This window comes from Lutjanus erythropterus, chromosome 8 (assembly GCF_056507025.1).
Source record: "Lutjanus erythropterus isolate fLutEry1 chromosome 8, fLutEry1.hap2, whole genome shotgun sequence".
Classification (NCBI taxonomy): domain Eukaryota; kingdom Metazoa; phylum Chordata; class Actinopteri; order Lutjaniformes; family Lutjanidae; genus Lutjanus; species Lutjanus erythropterus.
In genome coordinates, this window is record NC_139324.1 from 38047556 (window position 1) to 38067725 (window position 20170).

At 39.6% G+C, this 20170-nt stretch overlaps 1 protein-coding gene across 4 annotated transcripts in view; it reads right to left on the bottom strand.

Moving 5' to 3' along the window:
* Window positions 1–20170, bottom strand: part of enox1 (ecto-NOX disulfide-thiol exchanger 1) — a 113486-nt gene that overhangs the window by 67344 nt on the left and 25972 nt on the right. For 2 of the 4 annotated variants that reach the window (XM_084725471.1, XM_084725468.1), the window contains exons 2-3: window positions 4078–4207; window positions 3790–3927 (exon numbers count right to left, since the gene is read on the bottom strand). In XM_084725471.1, coding sequence (XP_084581597.1) covers window positions 3790–3927; window positions 4078–4087 — 148 coding nt within the window. In that variant the 5' untranslated portion in view covers window positions 4088–4207. Of the gene's footprint in view, window positions 1–3789; window positions 3928–4077; window positions 4208–12034; window positions 12083–20170 lie in introns of those variants that run through there. The other 2 variants (XM_084725469.1, XM_084725470.1) reach the window with 2 other exon arrangements.

The window sequence follows — 20170 nt, forward strand, 5'->3', positions numbered from 1 at the left end:
CAAAATTTAATGGGGTAGTCAACTAATCGCGCACATCCCTAGTTACTACTATGTCGCTGCAAATGTCTGTAGTAATATTCTCAGTCTTCAGTGTTTTTCAAATGTCTATCCGATTGTCTAACAGCTGATTTAGAAGCTTTTAGACCATTTAAAGACAGCGACTCTTGGTTTTCATCATTTAGAGCCATCATCAGCCAAACACTCACAGATCTGACTGCATAAAAAGCTTTGAGTGTTTCCAGGAAAGAATCCATTAGGTCAAAACCTCAAAGTGTCTGTTTGAAACTAAAGAGCCTGAAGTGTGAGTGTGAATGACTGAAGTCTTTACTATCTGCTTATTACACATCCATAAATATGCATGAACGCTGGTGAGTCTTAAGTTTGCCTGTCGCTCTGGCTGCTGCCATGATGGTAAGAGGCGCACACACACATTCAGAAAACAGAAGCCGATAATCTCACTGCCTTTTCTCCCACACACACACACACACACACACACACACACACACACACACACACACACACACACACACACACACACACACACACAGATAACAGTCACATTTACGTCAGCACAGACTGATGTGGTATCAGGCCACAGCTTCGTCTCCAGTTGTCCTCATCCTCACCTCTCCCTCTCCGTCCGTCCGTCCGTCCGTCAGTCCGTCAGTCCGTCAGTCAGTCAGTCAGTCAGTCAGTCAGTCAGCCTAGTTTACAGCCCGGGGAGGTGAGGAGATTTTAACATTACCTGTGCTGGTCAGTGTGAACTGGAATTTGAGTTTTTTACCTCGGGGGGAGCTGCTTTTACCAGCTCAGTGTGAAATTGGACTTTTGTGTGAAGATAGCAGAAGTCCAAAATGTTTATATGAATCTGGAAACATGCCAACACCAACATATAGACCTATCTGACAACCAGTATGATGACAGACAAAATGAAAGCCATCAGGATCTTTTTGCGTGTCAATTTCACACCATTTATGGGGCTTTTCCATTGGCACTTTTGGCCACACAGAGTCAAAACATGTCACGCTGATTCGCATTCCCATTACCTCTTGTGGCGTGCCGAGCTGCGCTCTCTCGCTTTAAATGGAACGTCTCCATCACGACCCGCTTGCAGGCGTTCCTCTAGTGTGTGATATGAGGCTTAAGTCATGTGTGCAGGAGATCAGATAGAAAGGCTTTATTTTTAAAATAAATTGTCTGTGTGTTCAGCTCTCATTGCTGCTTAGTATCTGCTTTATTTTACTGTTTCTTGTTCACTTTCAGCTGGAAAGTGATGATCCAGACAAATTAATAAGCTGCAAACATTGAATTAGACAGTTTACCAGCACCAAAATCACCAAAATGTCCGGTTGTTGCATGTACAGTTGTCAGAATTGATATTCCACTGGTTGACTTAAATTGTGCAGGATTCTGACAGGAACATGACCGTTTCAGAGCAATCAACAGCATCTAAAGCTGCAAACTCTTAAATATGTTGACTAGACTGAGGACACGATCCAAACAGCACGTCTTCGTCCTTGGAGAAGGAGACGCTCACACAAAGATTTTTATTTCTAGGTGATTATACACTTAAAACATGATTAAGAATATTATAAACCATTTCTACCAATAAATCCTCCTAAATCTGACAAACTGGACCTTTAAATCCCTCTTGCAACTAAATCCACATATTATTTCACTCACAAACACAGTACATTGACTTCAAGTTGGCTGTTTCCTGACTGAAAAATCATTCAAATGATTTATCCCCAAAATGAACTCATTGCACACTTTCAAATCTTCACAAGATGACGGCTCCTCTTTAAAATACTTCTTCTTGGGTGTCCAGGCAGCTCAGATATATGTGGCACCCAGTTTATTAAAAGTCTGACAACTAGTTTAAAGAAAGCCCATAAAACCAGCTGTGACTGATGTTTCTGTCAAAGCTGAAATGAAATTGGCATCAACTCTAAATTCAGCAGAAGAAACAGAGACGAGTGATGTATGATGCTGCGCCTCCTCCCTGAAGGTGAGTGCAGAGAAACGCTCTCTGACTCAATTTCAAGCTCCACTCTAAAACCTCCTTCAGCTTCTGAAGACACTCTGGACATCACTGCGGAGTCTCAGGAGGGAGATGGAGGAAAATCATCTTAGTGGGGGAACAAAGAGCTCCACTTTTCTGTTCTCTTGAAAAACCTTTGCATTATCTCACTAAGACATCCTCCTCCATTAGTTTAAAAGCAAACATCCACTTCATTTTTCAAAATAAAGACTGAAATGTCTTGGCAACTGATGGATCGATTCTGGTGATCTTTGATCATCTGTTTACTTTTCATCGAACTGCATTTTTAATGTGTCTAAAACATAAAGTTACTATGTGGAATTCTGAGAAAATCCTTGGTATTAATGACACTGGTAGTTGTCAAGTAAACTGCAGTTAGCATCCTGTTGTTCGCGCTCCCTTTGTGCAAAAGTGAGCATCCTCCTAGTTTAGCTAGTTGGCAGCCACTTTCTTGCATCACTCTTAGCTAGTAGAAAGCAAATGTTAGTTATACACTTTGTTCTGTATTGTTACGTCATTTAATGTTGACTGAAAAGTAAATTAGCCAACTAACTAACAGGGCACTGGAGCAAAATGTCTTCCTGCGGCCCAAAAAGCATTTTCCCCACAGGCCACCTGTAAAACTGTTGACAGGACACCTCAAACTACAATTAAACTGTGTAATTAGATTACAATTTTTAAATGAAGAATGATACACTGCCACGCACAGAGCGTAAACATTACAACAGTTTAAAGTCTCGCAACATCATTCTGGTATCAGTGAAATCAGCTGATCTTACACTCAGTTCATTGCTTCTAGTGGAAAAAATGCTCAGCTGGGTGGAAGTTTAACAGTTTTTTGTCTTTAAATCAGAAAAAGAACAACATCACAGTACAGTGACAGTTCTGCCTTCAGCTGTGAAAATATTGTCATCATCCAAAAACTCAACGTCATAACTGCTAATGTTAGATACACAGAAATTCAGTAAGCTAACCTGTCAATACTACAACTGAAAAATAATCTGAGACTGTAGGTGGTGATGCTGGTCACCAGGATGGTGTGTGGGTAAAAACACAAGCCACAGGAACAAGTTTATGGCTTAAGAAAGTACATTTAAATGTGCATAATAATTGCTATTAATCTTAACATGCATTTGCACAAAACAAATAAAGGAACATGTGGACAAACATTTAAGAAACTGAGCAACCAACATAAATTCTATTAGGCTAAACTCACCATATATGCTATTGAAGTAATCAAAAGGTAAAAGAAAGTAATCAAATGACATTACTTTAATATTGTGATACTTTGATTAGGTTACTTATTAAAATTTTGGCAGGTAATTAGTAACTGTATTGGATTACATTTTTAAAATAACCCTTCCAAACCTTCACATTTGAAAAGCTGGAACCATTAAATATTTTTACATAAAAACCAACCAGTATCAAAATAGACGCCAGTCAATTTTCTGTCAACCAGCTAACTGATTAATGGACTAATGGCTGCACTTGTAGTATCTGTTGAGTAGTTTATTTTATAACAAAATATCATATTTTAGAAACTGTTCATATGTTTTGTGTGTAAAAATCTTAATTTGAAGTAATTGAAGCTGTTGAATAAATGTAGTGAAGTAAAAAGTGATATTTCCCTCTTAGATGTAGTGGAGTGTGAGTAGGAAGTAGCATGAAGTACCTCAAATTTGTACTTAAGTACAGTGCTTGAGTAAAAGTACTTATGTTGAGATCTCAGCTTTGACTTCTGACCGTACCTGAAACCAGCTGCTGCCCGCTGATGCCCACAGGCATGATGCCCAGGTTGTTCATGGCCGTGGCCCAGGCTCCATGATCAGTGACGGGGACGCTCAGGTGGTTCTGCTCAGCACCCAGACTGCCTACACCATCAGCTGCTGCACCACACACACACACACACACACACACACACACACACACACACACACACACACACACACACACACACACACACACACAGAGACACATCAGAGATCTTTTCAGGAATGTGTTTGTCTTCTCTGGAATGTGGGTTTATCGTGTCGTACCGCTGGCCATCGCAGGTCGTCTCTTCGCTCATCAGATCCTTCCTCTGGCTCGCTGAGGGGTGGAGGGATGGATGGACGGACGGGTGAACAGACGGGTTCATCCAGTCACAAGCAGACGATCACAGTCCACCTGCGGAGGGAAAAAATAAGAGAGAAGATGACGGCAGAATCAGGAAGAAATCCCCAAGAGCTCAAATGAATCATCGAGATGACGCAAAACCTGAGAAATCTTGAGCTAATTAAGAAGCAAAGTTACGATCCAAGCTCAGTTTCCAACAGGGAAAAGCTGCTTAAAACACACACACACACACACACACACACACACACACACACACACACACACACACACACACACACACAGAGCCTGTGATTCACTGACATAACTTTGCTGCAGCAGTTTCTAATCTTTGAAAACACACAAAACTGTGCTCTGAACTCCTCACACACACACACACAGACACACACACACACACACACACACACACACACACACACACACACACACACACACACACACACACACACACACACACTTGGTCGCAGTATGCGTGCTGTTAGTGGGTTGGCATCTCGCTCATTACCAGTTCTCCACCCCTGTGCTGTGCCGAGCTGTCGAAGCCACATGGAAAACATCAGAGGAGGAAACTGACAGGCGGTTCAGGCTGAACAAATCCCTCATTTCTGTCTGACAGGCCACAATTCAGTTGCCTCAACTGTCCATATCAATAATTACTGCAACAGATATTGTGCAGGGGTTCAGTCTTTGCCCCCACTGTGACTGCTCTAAATATTGATTTGATGCTGTGGCCTCAGCACTGGTCGAGAATAAATCAGTTGATCTTTTGATCCAGATTTACACACAAAACTTTTTTTTTTTTTTCAGTTCTGTCGGTCCAGAAATATCTTAAACATCTTGCTTGCAGTTATTTTTTTCAAAGGGCGAGTCTATCTTTTTTTAGGTTTTGAATGTTTTTATATCTTTCTAATTATTTAATCAAATCTGAGTGCTCAAACTTTGGTCTAAGAACGTATGTTTTAGCATCAGAATGTTTCCCCCCCACAAAAAAAAATTTTAAATTTAAACCTGGGAGGCTGAAGGAGCAGCATAAAAATATAATATGGCCTCCTGCAGAGAGTAACTCCAAACAAACGCAGAGCAGCGTATCACCAGTCTAACCACTAACCTCTGCTCACTGTACTCTCTTTGGCTGTAGCTAGCCTCCTAGCTGCCGTTAGCTCAGTTAGCTGCGTAGCTACAGGCCCTAATATGACTGGAGTCTGGTCGGACCTGCAGCTCAGCGCACCGCTGGAGTGTTAATGTTTACACTGTGGGAAACTGTGCAGCTTCTCAGTGAACATGTCCAAACCGGCACCAGCAGGGACCAGTGTGACAACAGGAAAGACTGTCCAATGAGGACGGTAGGCAGCGATAGGACAGGTGTCAAGCAGTAAGAAGCAAGAATGAGGTCGGGCATCAGCAAGACGGCGGGGAGCCACAAAATTTTCACATCTAACGTGGTGGATTAAGGATTTATTTTCAACCAAACCAGAGCTGGTGACTGTTGAGCAGCGGAGAGGCTACCAAAGACTTTTTTGGTGAGTTTTGTTTTGTTTCTGTTGAATTAGCAGTGAGTTTTATGGACAAGCTTGTCTTAATTTGGTAAAAGAGAGAAACTTGTCTTTTCGTCTTGTTATGACTTTTTTACTTCCCATCTCTGACGACAGTGAACCGAGCACAAGAGCTAGTGGCTGCTTAAGATGCGCCATGTGAAGTGCTAGCATCAAATGATGTAAAACTGTAACAGAATTTTTAACAGAATTTGATTTGAAGTGAGTGTGTAATAACTGACACGGAGAAGACGCCGTGCTGTTACTAGCTAGCTAACTGATGAATCTTAGCTCTGTCCCGCTAGAAACTGAAGAATGATTGATGGCTGGATGTCATGATATTATTGTTTGGAAAGATTTGGTTCTCTATTCTAATTTAGTCATGACATGGAGATAACGGCACTTTCTTAGCTTCTGTATATCACCACCGCTCACAGTGCATCTAATTTTCCATAAAATAAATACCCATCCATCTTTGAAAAACCATGAGGGAAACACGCCTCTTGCCCAGTGCATGCTGGGAAAGGTTCCACCCCCTTGTGACCCACAACAGGATAAACAAGTAAAGAAAATGGATGACAAGATTAACCAGGATGGTCTTCTGAGATTGAAAACTCATTTTCTAAATGGCAGAATAATTATATTACCCAAATGGACATAAAGCCAGTGTTCCCACAAGAAAGAAGAAAACACAGAAGGTATTATATAAATTATGTTATCTTATAAATTAGACACTATTTCAACAAATAATTCAAAAAACTGGCACACAGCATTGACAGCATGAAAACTGCACTGTCATTTTACATTCTGCCATCTAGCAGTAGATATGTTCTACTATCTAGAACCTGTATTTGTCAGCAGAGGCTTGAATGTTTCCCACAGTCTTTGATGTAGGATAGTATGAGTGCAGCGTTTGGTATGCCGGACACGTCACGCTCTCTCTGTCAGCCCACTCTGCTCTGCAGCAATCACCATTATTCACATGTGACACCAGGAAACCAGCTGAGCTCCACAACACATCCTGCTTTAATTGAGACACAATCATATCAGTGACTTCTCATTAATGACTACACATCGCATCATGTAGTTCACAGACGCTTACAGTCCAACCACAAAATGTACATTTTCCTCAGCGAGACGATGAATCTTAATTATAAATGTGTCGATTGGACAAAAGTTGCGGTTGGTAAACATGTTTGCAGTAGCTGCAGGGTGCAGAACAGATTGGCTCTGTTTGGATCTCTGGCACAGCGTCAACAGTGAGCAGGCAGCCAATCAAATACTGCACTAAAGATTTAGATAGAAGCGGTCACGTGGCTTTTTAATACATCATGATTCTTACACACCAGAGCACAGAGACGCACAGGCCTGGCACACACACACACACACACACACACACACACACACACACACACACACACACAGACACACACACACACACACACACATTTAAACACACCCTCACTGACATCGTGCAGGTCAAAAACCTGAGACCTGATTCCGACCTTAACAGCCGCCTGAAGAAGCAAAGAGCAGATAAAATGTCCTCGCTGTCAAGGTCTCGCAGAGTCTCACATAGTCCTCACAGAGACAGAAGAACACAAGCGCGCATACACACACGCGCGCATGCACGCACGCACACACACACACACACACACACACATCCTGCAGGCAGAATTAGGTCCCGATGATACGGAGGGGGATTGTGGATGAAGCAAAGGCTTATGACAAGCTGAAGAGGCTGCCTCACTGCTTCACACTGCAGCATCGCACACAACTCCGGAGTTTATTTTAAGAGTCATCATATAAATCAAAGTGTTTAGCCACGTTAGCTTAGCATCTCTGGAGAGGATGTTGTCAGCCCATCCATCGCTTTGGTCCACACTGAAGTGTCTCAGCAGCTGTTGGATGGATTGGCCTCTCAGGATGCATTTTTAAAACATCTCACGCTCCACCGTCAGGACAGAATTTTATTGAGTCCAATACTTTAGTTTATGACAAACACATGCAAAATTAATAATATTCTCATGAGTCATGATTCCTCTAACAGGAACAAGTCAAAGAGAGGAGTCTCTTCCTCGTGGCCAATTCTTCTGTTAGTGAAATTCGTTCTTACTTCAGAGAAAATTCCAAGTACGAGAACATTTGTGAAAGTCACAAATACATACCAATTAAGAATCTGTGTGTCTGTTTGCTGTGAATCTGACATCAGGAAAGAAAATCAATAATCAACTATCTTTCTGGTGTGTTTACAAACAGCAACTGACAAAACCTCTACCTTTAAATCACAGATCTTAAATCAGGACTTATCATGATCTCAAATCACAACTGATCTCATCTGATCTTAAATCAAGCATTACTTATTATCGAAATCTGATCTTAAATGATGACTAAAGTGATCATAAATTAATCATGACTTATCTGATCTTAAATCATGATTTATCTGATGTTAAATCATGACTTGTGTGATCTTAGATTATGACTGATCTTATGTTATATTAATCGTGAGTTATTTGATTTTAAATAATGACTCATCTGAACCTCAATCATGACATATATATCTTAAATCATGACCTATCTGATCTTAAATCTTTGATTGATCAGATGTGAAAAGTTGTCACTGAGTTTTCTGCTACAGTGTCTCAGTCCTCCTGCATGAGCTCGAGCCTGGCAGGGAAACAGAGAAATCAGGTTGATTCAGGGCTTATGTAAAGTACGACAAGATGCTTGCAGAGCTGCTACCTCCCTCAGCCACACACACACACACACACACACACACACACACACACACACACACACACACACACACACTTTATCCAGGTAGAGTCATATGTTTAATGGGCCACAGCCGACAGTTACTGGAAATCTAAACAGACACAAACACCTCGAGCTATGTACTGTCTGCAGTAACTGTCTCTCTTCGTTCAACTGCTTTCTTGTTCATATCGCCCTGTTTTGATGCTTTTTTGCTCAACTTTGCATGTGGTGAATGAGTGTGTGTGTGTGTGTGTGTGTGTGTGTGTGTGTGTGTGTGTGTGTGTGTGTGTGTGTGTGTGTTTGTGTTTGGGCATGTAATGTACCGTCACAAACTTAAAGACTTCCTCATCTGTTATCTGTTCTCTCTTTCTCTCTGCAGCATCTCACACTGTCGACGGGCCACACTGCTGCTTTTCCTCACGTCTCAACCGTTTTCACATCACATCACATCGACTTCTCCTTCTTCTTCTTCTTCTTCTCTGCTCTTTCAACATCCTGTTCTCAGAGCAGTGGCCAATACTTTGGAAATGAGTCAAAACTCACCACACCAAAAATGTGGAGTACTTTTTAAATTTTTGAATATTTGAATGTTTTTCAGTAGAAAGATGAAACCTAACAGTGTACTACTGATTTGTCTGTGAACATACATACTTATTTATTTTAGGGTTTAAATGACTAAGGGGTACAAAGATTTTTGGAATTGGTCCAGTAGATTGCCTAAGTCCTTCTAAGATCCTTAGGAGCAAAAACTACTTGTATCCCACCCACTATAAGTGTTTGTTTTGCCACTGACAGGCTCACATTGTTGTTTTAAGTATCTGACAACATTACAGAAAGGATTGCTAGAAGTAAAACGCACTTTATTCAAACTTGACAGAAACTAAAACTCACTAAAACCATCTTGGTTCGTCTTCTCCCTGCTCCAACCACCACCAGCTCTGGTTTGGTTAAAACAAACCCTTAATTCACAGAGTTAGATGTGAAAATATTCTGTTTTCTCCACAGCCTCTCTCAGCCATCTTGGCTGATGTGTATTAAACCCGCCATGGTTGTGATTAGCCGGACCAGACCTGGGTCAGATGGAAATCTGTTTGAACAAGAGGGTGGCCAGATGTATCTGCAACAGCAAATACAACATGAGCAAGCAGACTCATCTGGTTCCCAGGCTACAACTAACTGCAAAAACAGCTATAATGATAACATTGTCATTGTGAGATGTTAGCACGCAGTTTAGGAAGGGAAGAAAAAAATCTCTTAAGTATTGTGATTCTTTTTTTTTTTTTTAAACAATTTCTGAATCAACTTTTGACTGACCATTACTGCTTCTGTATGCAGTATAGCAGTGATGCTACTGAAACAAAAATCAGAAAGAATGACTGCACATTTTTTTGGAAACATGACTCACGAGACAGTCTCTAGAATTGTGTGATTCAGCTTTTTCCCATGGTCTAGTCTAAAGCATATAATGGTATACCGAATATCTTTGTGTCAATTTACAAATCAGAGAGTGGATACAAAATAATGTCCAGATTTTACAAAAGCTTTCAGGACCCTTTAAAGGCAAACAGCAAACATCTTAAAAATAAATAGGAAAGAGTAAAGGAATGTATAAATCTGATGATAAGTGGGGAAAGTCTCATTATGTTCAGCTTTCTATACTTTTGTAGCTTCTACCTGAATCTCTGTGCTTTGAAATATAGTCTCTCTCCTCTGTCGCTGTTTGTACTTTCAGGTATCTGCAGCATTGGAATGCAATGGAAATGCAAACCCTGGCTGTGCTCGGCTGATGGGCTGAGTCAAACAAAATCAAGCAAGACCAGCTCTGTGTGTGGAAAAAGGCCATAGGAAGTGGCTACAATGAAATGCCCCAACATTAGAGAACTGGTTAAAAAATATTTATGAAATCTACATAATGGAGAGACTAACCTTTTCTATAAAAATGCTAACAGAGAAACTTAGGGGATTGTTGTCAGACTGGATTAGGCGTATCATCTCACAGAGACCAAACCTGCTTAAATTTAAACTGACATCTCCACTGGACTGCTAAGGAGACTGGACAGATTTTTATGGATAAATGAGTGTGTCTGACATTGTTCAAATGTTTATAGCTAAATGAAAGGAAGAGCAATAGAAGGAAGACAAGACTTAGGCTTAATGCAATTATGTGAGTCAAGTTTATATTACGCATTTATGTAAATGTGGTTTATGTAATCAATTGATTTTTTAACCTGGACTGTGTATGATCTCCTTAATAAGATAAAACGTGCATGAGTTATTTTGTGTAACTATGAAATATGAACTTCTCAGGTTGTTAAAAAGAAGCAGAACTTGAACTCAGTGTCCTCAGTTGTAACTTCAGCCCTGTTTGTTCTTCCTCCACCAGCCCTTCCTTTCTCCTTTTCTTACATCCCTCCATCCCTTCTTCTGAGAGCTGACTGGACGATGCCAAACTCCGCCGAGCATTTCTGCTCACTTTCACGCACCATGAAATATTCACAGCTGAATGCATGTCCTGTTTATTATTCATGAGCACACTTGACATCTCTGAATCATTCACACACACAGCACTGTCAGGAGACACACGCACACACACACACACACACACACACACACACACACACACACACACACACACACACACACACATACACATGCTCAAATTTGCATACAGAGAAATGGTCAGGCGGAAACAAACACACTGGGAACACATTCATGGACACACACTGAGAGAGCTGCATTTGTTTGGTGATTTGCTCTCATGCACATATCTACACGGACACACAAACATGCTAATACTGTCTGGGCCAATCAAACTCTTCTTGTTATGTCATGTTAGTGTTTTCCAGTAAAGGGTGGGAGGACATCAGAAAAGCCCAGCTTTAATTTGTCACATTACATTCTGCATATATTCATTAATTTTCACGTTATATTCTGAGTGTCAGTGGGTTTCAAAGTCTCACACTCACAGGCCTTTTCCACCAAAATGGAACCCCCCCCCGTTCAGGTTCAGTCAACTAATTTTGAGCATTTCCATCCAAAATAAATTGGTTTGGAACCAAATAATAGCAGGTTTTCCTTGAGAACCAAAGTCATACTCTAAAAGCTTGGTTCAAGAATTTGGTGGAAAAGGGCACACTGTGTGCTCCCCCGCACACTAAATCAAAAGTCTGATTTTTGAGACATATTTGCTTACAATTTGACAAAATGCACCACTAAAAATATGCTGAATTAACAATTTACGGTTCCTATTTGCAATGAACCCATGGATGTACAGACTAACATCTCCGGATCACTTTTGTACTGAAGGAAACTTAAAAACCTGCTGATTCTTCAAGCAGTCATAAGGAGCTTTTTTTCTATTATTTCTAAGCAGAATGGACATTAATTGATGATATAATGATATTTCCATGAGGTGTAAGTCACATTAGGCTAATTTCCATCTAAGTGTCTAGCAAATTTGAAGCAAAGTTTTGAAATGTTGCAAAAGAGGGGAAAAAAAAATTACAGTGAATAACTTAGACTAAGTAAATTAGTAGTCATGGCAGTATAACCTAGATTTATAAACAGAGAAGAAGAAGTAGAGGTCAAGAACCAGCCAATAAACCTCAAAGAAGAAGAAGAAGAAGAAGAAGAAGAAGAAGAAGAAGAAGGAGAAGAAACAACCAGTCACCTTGGTCACCTACAAGAGAAAAATGGAGAGAGTTCTTCAGGATTTTGTTTTGAGTTGGGCAAGTTTTACTTTTTCTTTCCTGAAACAGTCAGTGCAGACAGCACAAACAGATCAGCTCATCAGTTTAATGTTGTCCAAATCAGAACTCAGTGTTTCCACCTCCCATTACAAGGATTAACTCCTTTTTGAAAAAGGCAAAAAAAAAAAAAACCTTTTTGCCACAAGTGCTCTCAAACAAACAGATATCAGAGAACAAACAAAACAAGAACAAGTACATCTTTCCAAAGAAAGTTACAAAATACATAAACTGTCCTCATATTTCTCTGCAAAAGGTAATTTTTTCCATTGAAAGACAACATGACATTTCTCTCGATCGCTGACCCACTCGAGGTCGGGTGGTGTTTTTCCAAGAGAAAGCAATCAAACGTCTTGCTTGTAATAAACTCATGTCATGGAGGGATTGTTTACATATCTGTAAATTTGGGAGTCTCGAGTGGATTCCTGAAATGAAGACCTTTGGGTCGAGGGGTAACTTTAGAGATAAAATCTCTGCAGCAGCTGCCTTGATTTCCCCCCAGAACTCAAGTATTTCAACACATTCCCAAAGACAGTGGATCAATGTTCCCCTTTCCTGGTTACACTTGATGCGTTATCTGGATTACTGCTATCACCATGGTTACAGTTTGTAAATTTTGGATCACGACCAACTACTGTATGTTCCACTGCACCACTACTACAATATAGTTATATGACAGTCAGCAATCTCACAGGAATAAACCTGCCTCCTGCACAGACTGTCTGTAGCTGAACAGAGTCGGCCTACACTGCTGCGTGTTAACATCAGTCATAACGGTGATACTTAGCGAGCTTAAGAGGTCTGAGAACCACTGATCTAGAGGAAAGGTCTTGATAAGTTTTATCAGCAGCTGTTCCTGATGAGTCCCAAATGGTGCTCACGATGTCCTTCAAAAAAAAAAAAAAAAGATCCATAAATGAGAATAAAAACTTGATGTTTCTCCGCTGGTTTCAGACACACAGTGTTCCTGTTCTTTAAAATGTGTTTGGGGACATTCCACAAACTCCATCTGCATTAAAAATGTTGATGGAGCATGGCAGCAGTCCCTGATGAAAATCTGTAAACATTTAATCTTCAAAGACACTCGGGGACGTCCCCGTCTCGACACACCAACAGTAACTGATTACAGATACGCTCACAGACAGGGGGACTGTATATCTCCCTCAGTATCTCACATTCCTGTGAAACACCACATGCATGAGATGGCAAACATTTCAGGATGGCTGAAATGGTTTTATTTCACATCACGGCTCCTGTTTAATGAGTTCAGAGTCCAGAGACGCTGCTTTTGATGACGGCAGTGAGCAGATGAAGGCTTCATGTCTGGGGAGTCGTCGTGTCTTCCTGCTTCACTTCACCCATACACCCCAACAAGCAGCACATTTCTGTGCTTACAGCTCACAGCATCACATGCAACACCACCTAAAATTATAGTTCATGAAGGCAGCAGTGGAGCAACAATGACCAGCTTTTCAGGGCTTAAAGCAACATTAAGAATATAGGTGTTAATTTAACTTATTTGCTGTTAGGAAAAAAGGCAGAAACTTGAGATTTCCACAATTTTATTCTGAAATTACATTTGACCTCATGGGTGGCAAATTAAATATATTAATTACTGCTAATTAATTACTAATTACTCCTGAAATCTTTCAGGACGGCGCTGACTAATATCTTTGTACTAAAAACTGATCAAATAACGAATCTTGATCTCTGGATGTTAATGAGAGAACAACATCAGACTTCGGCTGCACTGACAGTATTTCTTCACATGATGACTGGGGATGTTACTAATTATCATAAATTATTAAATCTTCATTAAGAACTTAACAGATTAAAAATGCATTAAATAAAAATGGCAGTATTTGTGCTTCATTTGACATTATTTTGTTTGGCAGAACCATTTGTTGAGTAAGGAAACTTAAAAAGATTTAAAAAGAAAAAAGAAAAAAGAAAAAAAAAGACAAAATGTTTTGCATCTTATTAATTATTAATGATTCACTGATTTTCGACTTTAAGGATTAAGAGTTAAGGGAAATTAGAGTTAGCAAGTGCCGTACCATACAGGAGCCTGGACGTGACAAAAGGGAACGAGAACGTGACATCATCAACAGCAAGTCCGCCATGTTTGGAGGATACCGACCATGACCTGCACACTGTCATCAACCATCTAGTTGAGTGGTCTCAGTGCATTCAGGTCTGTGTAACTTGGTTAAAACTTCTGTTTCAATAGGACATAAACACTGTTGCATTGTCAATTACAGAACCAATGAACAAACAAGCTCCTCTGGAAAGATGACGCACATCACAAGGTTCCTACACTTTGTCCAAAGTCAAGTTCAAGCCATTTTCAAGCATTTCCCAGCATCTTACAGCTGTTCTGTGGTAAATAACTGTTGATGTGTGTCATCTGGTGGAACAGTGACAGTTATTTGTTGGAACAAACACTTTCACAGGTCACACTAAGTGGAGCCACATGTGCAGAGGGAGAAGCGAGGCTCATTTTGTGTGGAAGGCAAAAACAATCAGGGTCTCTGACTTATTTTAATTCTTTATTTAGAAAGTGGACTATTAAGTTCTAAGAACATTTTCATATTCTTGTCTTAGATTTCTCTTTTTCACATGAAGCCCTCGTACAAAGACGTCACGTCAGATTCAACAAACTCTCGTAACTTCAGAAAAACGTGTAAATTATCCACCTGTGCGTATTTGACTGCAGATGCATGAGACTTGTAAATTAGCATAATTAACACCACAATAATACCATATATGGCTGCGCTTCCAGTCCCATATGTCAGGAAGTGTTCATTCATGAAAATGGCATCAAAGAGAAAGAAGAAGAAGAGTTTGACATCCTGCTTTCAGAGATCCATAAAGGAAAATCAATGATTTCAACAGCGTCAGCAGTGGAATTAAAAGACCTGCTGACGCAAAGAAACAGGAAACGTGAGCGCTGTTTAGACCGTGTTACCGGAGGGTCGGACTGTCACTGAAATAAAGAAGAAATATCTCAATATGAAAATGACTTAAGAAAAAAAAAAGACTCGCCACAGTAAGGAGTGATCGATGACTGCAGCGAGAGCAGAGGGTTAACAGGAAGTTTTCAGTTTAAGAACAAATCTGTTCATATGAGTGGTTCTTGCATGAGGCCCAGTGTTTACCGTGCAACTTTCTGTATCTTGTAGTGTACAGTTAAAAAGGAAACAGACTAGTATTCAGCATGATAACAACGTACCAAACAACAGAACTGAAGTTACTGCCATGAATTTCAACCTCGGCTGGTAAAAAAGATGCTTCAGACATGTGAGTGGTATAAATGAATGTGTTTTTTTCATATTGAGGCTAAAGCAGGATGTTGATTTGCTGTTTTTGAGTTAAAGGCGATGCTCTTTAAAATATCAGCAGATCAACAAAGTCATTCAGTTCTTTCTTTGCCGACCACAAATGCATCGATTTATTTATTTATTTTTTTTTAATAAATCAAAGCAGAGGTGACAAGTCTGTGTGGGGATTGACCTTTTTCTTTCAAATTTATACAGAAATTGTCAGATATCTGTTAATATTATAAATATATTTCCCTCTGACCAACATCAACATCCCTGAACACACACACACACACACACACACGTGTGAAGACATGCTATATTAAGCTCATCTGTGCTGCTCTGCATCACTTTAAACCACTGAATATTGTATCAGCCTCAGTGTGGTTTTCTGTCTACTTCACACGTTCAGTGTGCGGCTCATTTTATCATTCATTATGAATATGCATGATATACTGTATATAGCAGCAGCCTCATGAGGCACGCTCCGTAGCTATGGAAACCCTCAGGAAGTTGGTTCGCCTGATAAATACTGAACACTATCATCTGGCTTCGTAAGGCAGACGTATTTATGAAATAAACACAATGAAGCTTGTTTGTGTGGATGTTTATTTTACCTCCATCATCACACTCCTCTCCTGCCTACAAGCTGCTGCTGCTTCACCCACCTGCTTCACACTCACTGATCGTGTCTCCAAATCACCCAAAACACCCACTCCACTGTAAGACTTAACAACAGGCTCTGATTTATTGTTTGCTTTGTTTTTGTTCAGTGTTCAATACTGGTCTCACCAAACCACATATGAATATCTGAATGAATATATAATAATATGTTCAGAGACACTGAGCTGCATTCAAGAAAACATTTAGGAACACATTTTCTCTTAGCTGTATTATTTTTAGTTGCTCTTATTTTGTTAGTCCCCATTGATTTCTGGGATTCACCAGTGTTTTCTTTGTTCTTCTTCTCTCAGCTACAGTAAAACAGTTTTATGAGTGACTGAGACGCTCTGACCAAGATAAGAGAAAAACAACTTGTTTCAGTCTAGTTCCTTATCACAGACCACTAACTGTCAAACAAAGGAAACATGTTTAAAGGATATTTAAGTATTTATAATTGCTATTTAAATACATTTTAAATAAAAATATAAAAAGATATGTAAAGCTTTTGCTTCAAGTGCCAATCAACTGGTAAAAAATACACAAACATTTAACTTTAGTTGGTCTTATTTTGTTTTGTATAGTCTTATTTTTTAACAACTTCATTCTCCCGCTTCAGTTACTGACTAATTACGTAAGTTGACGTACACTTTGTCACACACTTACATCACAAACTTACTAGCTTAAAGCTACATAAGTCAAGTTACATAACAAAAGTTAACTTTTGTTATGTAGCTTAATCCAAACCATGATCTTTTCTGAAAACTAACCGATTAGTTTTGGTAACAAAACCAAACCAAACAGTGAACTTTAACTCTGATGAAGGTCAACATGATGACGAAAGTATTGGCATTGTGATGAAGAACATCACCTAACAAAGACTTTGAAAAACTTTGTTTCCGGCACGTCAAAAACTTTACACAACACGTAACAACATAACATGAAAAACTCAAAATGTGCAGACATGACATGTAAAATGTTAATTAAACGTCATCCCATGAGATCACATTGTGTATTCAACATGATTCTGAAAAGGTCGTGATGTTCCAGCCAAAAGAACAAAGACGACACACGCGTTGTGCTAATGCAGAAGGACGTTAATTTAACAACTGGCCTCGCCTCTGGTGTCATTTGAATGTTAATGTCCAGCGGTCACTGACTACTAATTAACAAATAAATGATAATGAGGGCGACGAGGTGAAGAAGAGTCAGAGTCAAACAGCTCAGAATCCTCCTGAGATCTGAGACCTCTGAGACCCTCCATTGATAAACTTCCCTCCGTCATCGCTCACAAACACAGACCTGCCAAAGCTCCAGTTTTCGGCAGCTCCATCCCATTCAGTTTTTTCCCTATTTGCACGGACCTCGAACATTTTAATGAATAATGGTTGTCTCATGTCATAGAGGGGGCACCTCGATGTTCAAGTACTGCAACAAAGCACAATATTTCTGAAATTACAAAGATGTTTTTATCACACAAACAGGAGTCTTCATATATTTTTTTAGTTAGCTGTGCAGTGGACTCAAACTCTGCAACTCTTCTGTAACTTGAATAAAAATGGCTCACTGAGGACTGTTGGTTTTGTCTGCGCTTTCGTCAAGGACAGACTTCTGTTTTTATTTCAACTGTATATGTATATCTCAACTGTTTCTTGCAAATTCAGGCAGTGCATAAACTTGCTCACATGACTGCACGACCATACTGAACTGTTTACCATCTCAGTCTCACCATTTAAGCTACTTGCTGTTACATTCATGCTTGTGCAGTAAAATAAAAATGTTAAATTTGTTACTGAGGAGTTCATATGGCAGTAGAAATAAGTCAGTGGGCTAAAAACACATTTCATTAGTCAATGGTCATGTAATAATTTAGCAAAAAAAAAAAAAAAAAAAAAATATATATATATATATATATATATATATATATATATATATATATATATATATATTTGTACGGGTATCTGTGGTACTGATGCTGAGTGTATTGAATGTGATCCTGGTTGAATTTAATGAAGTTTTGTTTCTATTACTTGTACTAGAACTTCTTCGAGTTCCGACGACTCTTTAAGTGATTATTCATTCTCCTCAAATATAAAGTCGAAATTTCAGATCACCCCAAAGTCCAAAGCAGTCACATCCAAAGACATTTCTGGTTTTAATCAACCGAACGTTGTCATTTCACTCTTCCTCTTCGCTCGGCACTCTTCAATGTATTCAGCGCGGAGCGTAAAGACTCTAATCTATGGACAGAGTGCAGGGCCTGCCATTTCCAGTGTGACTGGGACTCCCTCTTTACCCTTCAACTGAGAGACAGGGTCACGGCCTAGATATCAGTCAGCGCTCGCTGCAGCAAATTACTTCTAATAAAGCCTTTAGAAAGGCACCATTAACCACCGCGACACAGAGCGAGAGAGAGAGAGAGCGAGAGAGAGAGAGAGAGAGATGGGCCACAGCCACGGCAGCAAATCCAATCTGCTCCAATCAAATCATTGTCCAGAGAAACAGGCCAGCTTAGACCCCATAATGATCACTGAAAGGAGGCTAGCATTTTGCATTTAACATTCAAATAGCCATCAGCATATAAACCACAGGAATAAAAACATCTTGGCAGGTGTTCGCTGGCTTTTCAAAGACCACAGCTGGTTTCACCGAGTCTCTCTGTCAGCAGACAAATCAGTTAGAAAAAAAGCTGCCGTTGTATTCAGTTGCAATTTATGCTTAAAAAAAAAATAGTTGATTTATCTGCTAACAGACAGAAAATAATTATGATAAGCTGGGACAAGGAAACGTTTGGCGCTAAAAGCATTAGAACTAATCTCTATCTTTCCAAAAAGGCTTTTAAATGTGAAACATCTGCAGAAGTTTTATCAATCGCGGTTGTAATTGTAGAGCAATTTACAAAACCGCAAAGTCATTACAGCAGTTTTGACAAATTATTCAATTAAAGCGTCTGCGAGTTGATTTTTGATTCTCATTTCCAGGTCGTCAAATACAACTTGGGTTGTTGACTTAACCAGAACAGATCCAAAGTGTTTGATGTTTGATGACAAGTCATTGATTGAGCAAAAAAGTCCCCGTGACTTCACACCAGAATAGATCGTTTGCCAATGAATCCCCAAACAACATGTATGACCACTGAAGTGTAAAAGCGACAGGTGGACCAGACCTTTGTCATCACCTGGTTATTAATTGTGTGAAACAGTCGTAGTTTGTTTCAGGTCCAAGCACCAAAACTTCTTGGTTAGAATTGGGAAAAGTTTATGTTTTGGGTTAAAATAAGTCAGTTATATGCACATGTTAAATTACATATGTTAAACCTTTGTATCATACATGAATTCTGAGGCTTCTACAACATCAATGTGACCAAAAGTTTCCCAAAAAACCTGCTGTATCAATCTGAGACATGTCTTCTGCCCTCTGGTGGATTATTAGTGCACTGCAGGCAGCAGCCGGCCTGTGAGTGCAAAATTCAACATGGCTGCCTTCACATGGTGACTCACATGGTTTATTAGGGAAATGTTTGCTAATTTTGAAAAAAGTTACACCAAGAAAACCAGTTATATTGTTACTAATATTTCAGTAGGAATATTTACATTATTTTATATTTAGTTCCATTTTACAAAAAAATCAAAAAGACACTGAGATGTAATTTTAACTTTTTTTAAAGATTTTTTTTGCATTTTGTTTGCCTTTATTTTGAAAGTGACGGCTGAAGATATGACAGGAAAGGGGGTAGAGAGAGAGGGGATGATACACAGTGTAGCGGGCCGCTGCAGAGGACCAACAGCCTCAACACATAGGGCAGAGCTAAGGGACGCCTTTCTTAACATAAATTTAGTGGAAATTAAGATATTGATGGACACAGGTGCAGCGTAGTCGACCTTTAGGAAAAGATTGTGATTTAGGGTTGAAATAAGTTAGTTATGTATCGTTAACGACAGTCACATAAGTTGGTTAGCGAATACAGACTTCTGGTTTCACACAGACATGAAAGGTTGTCTC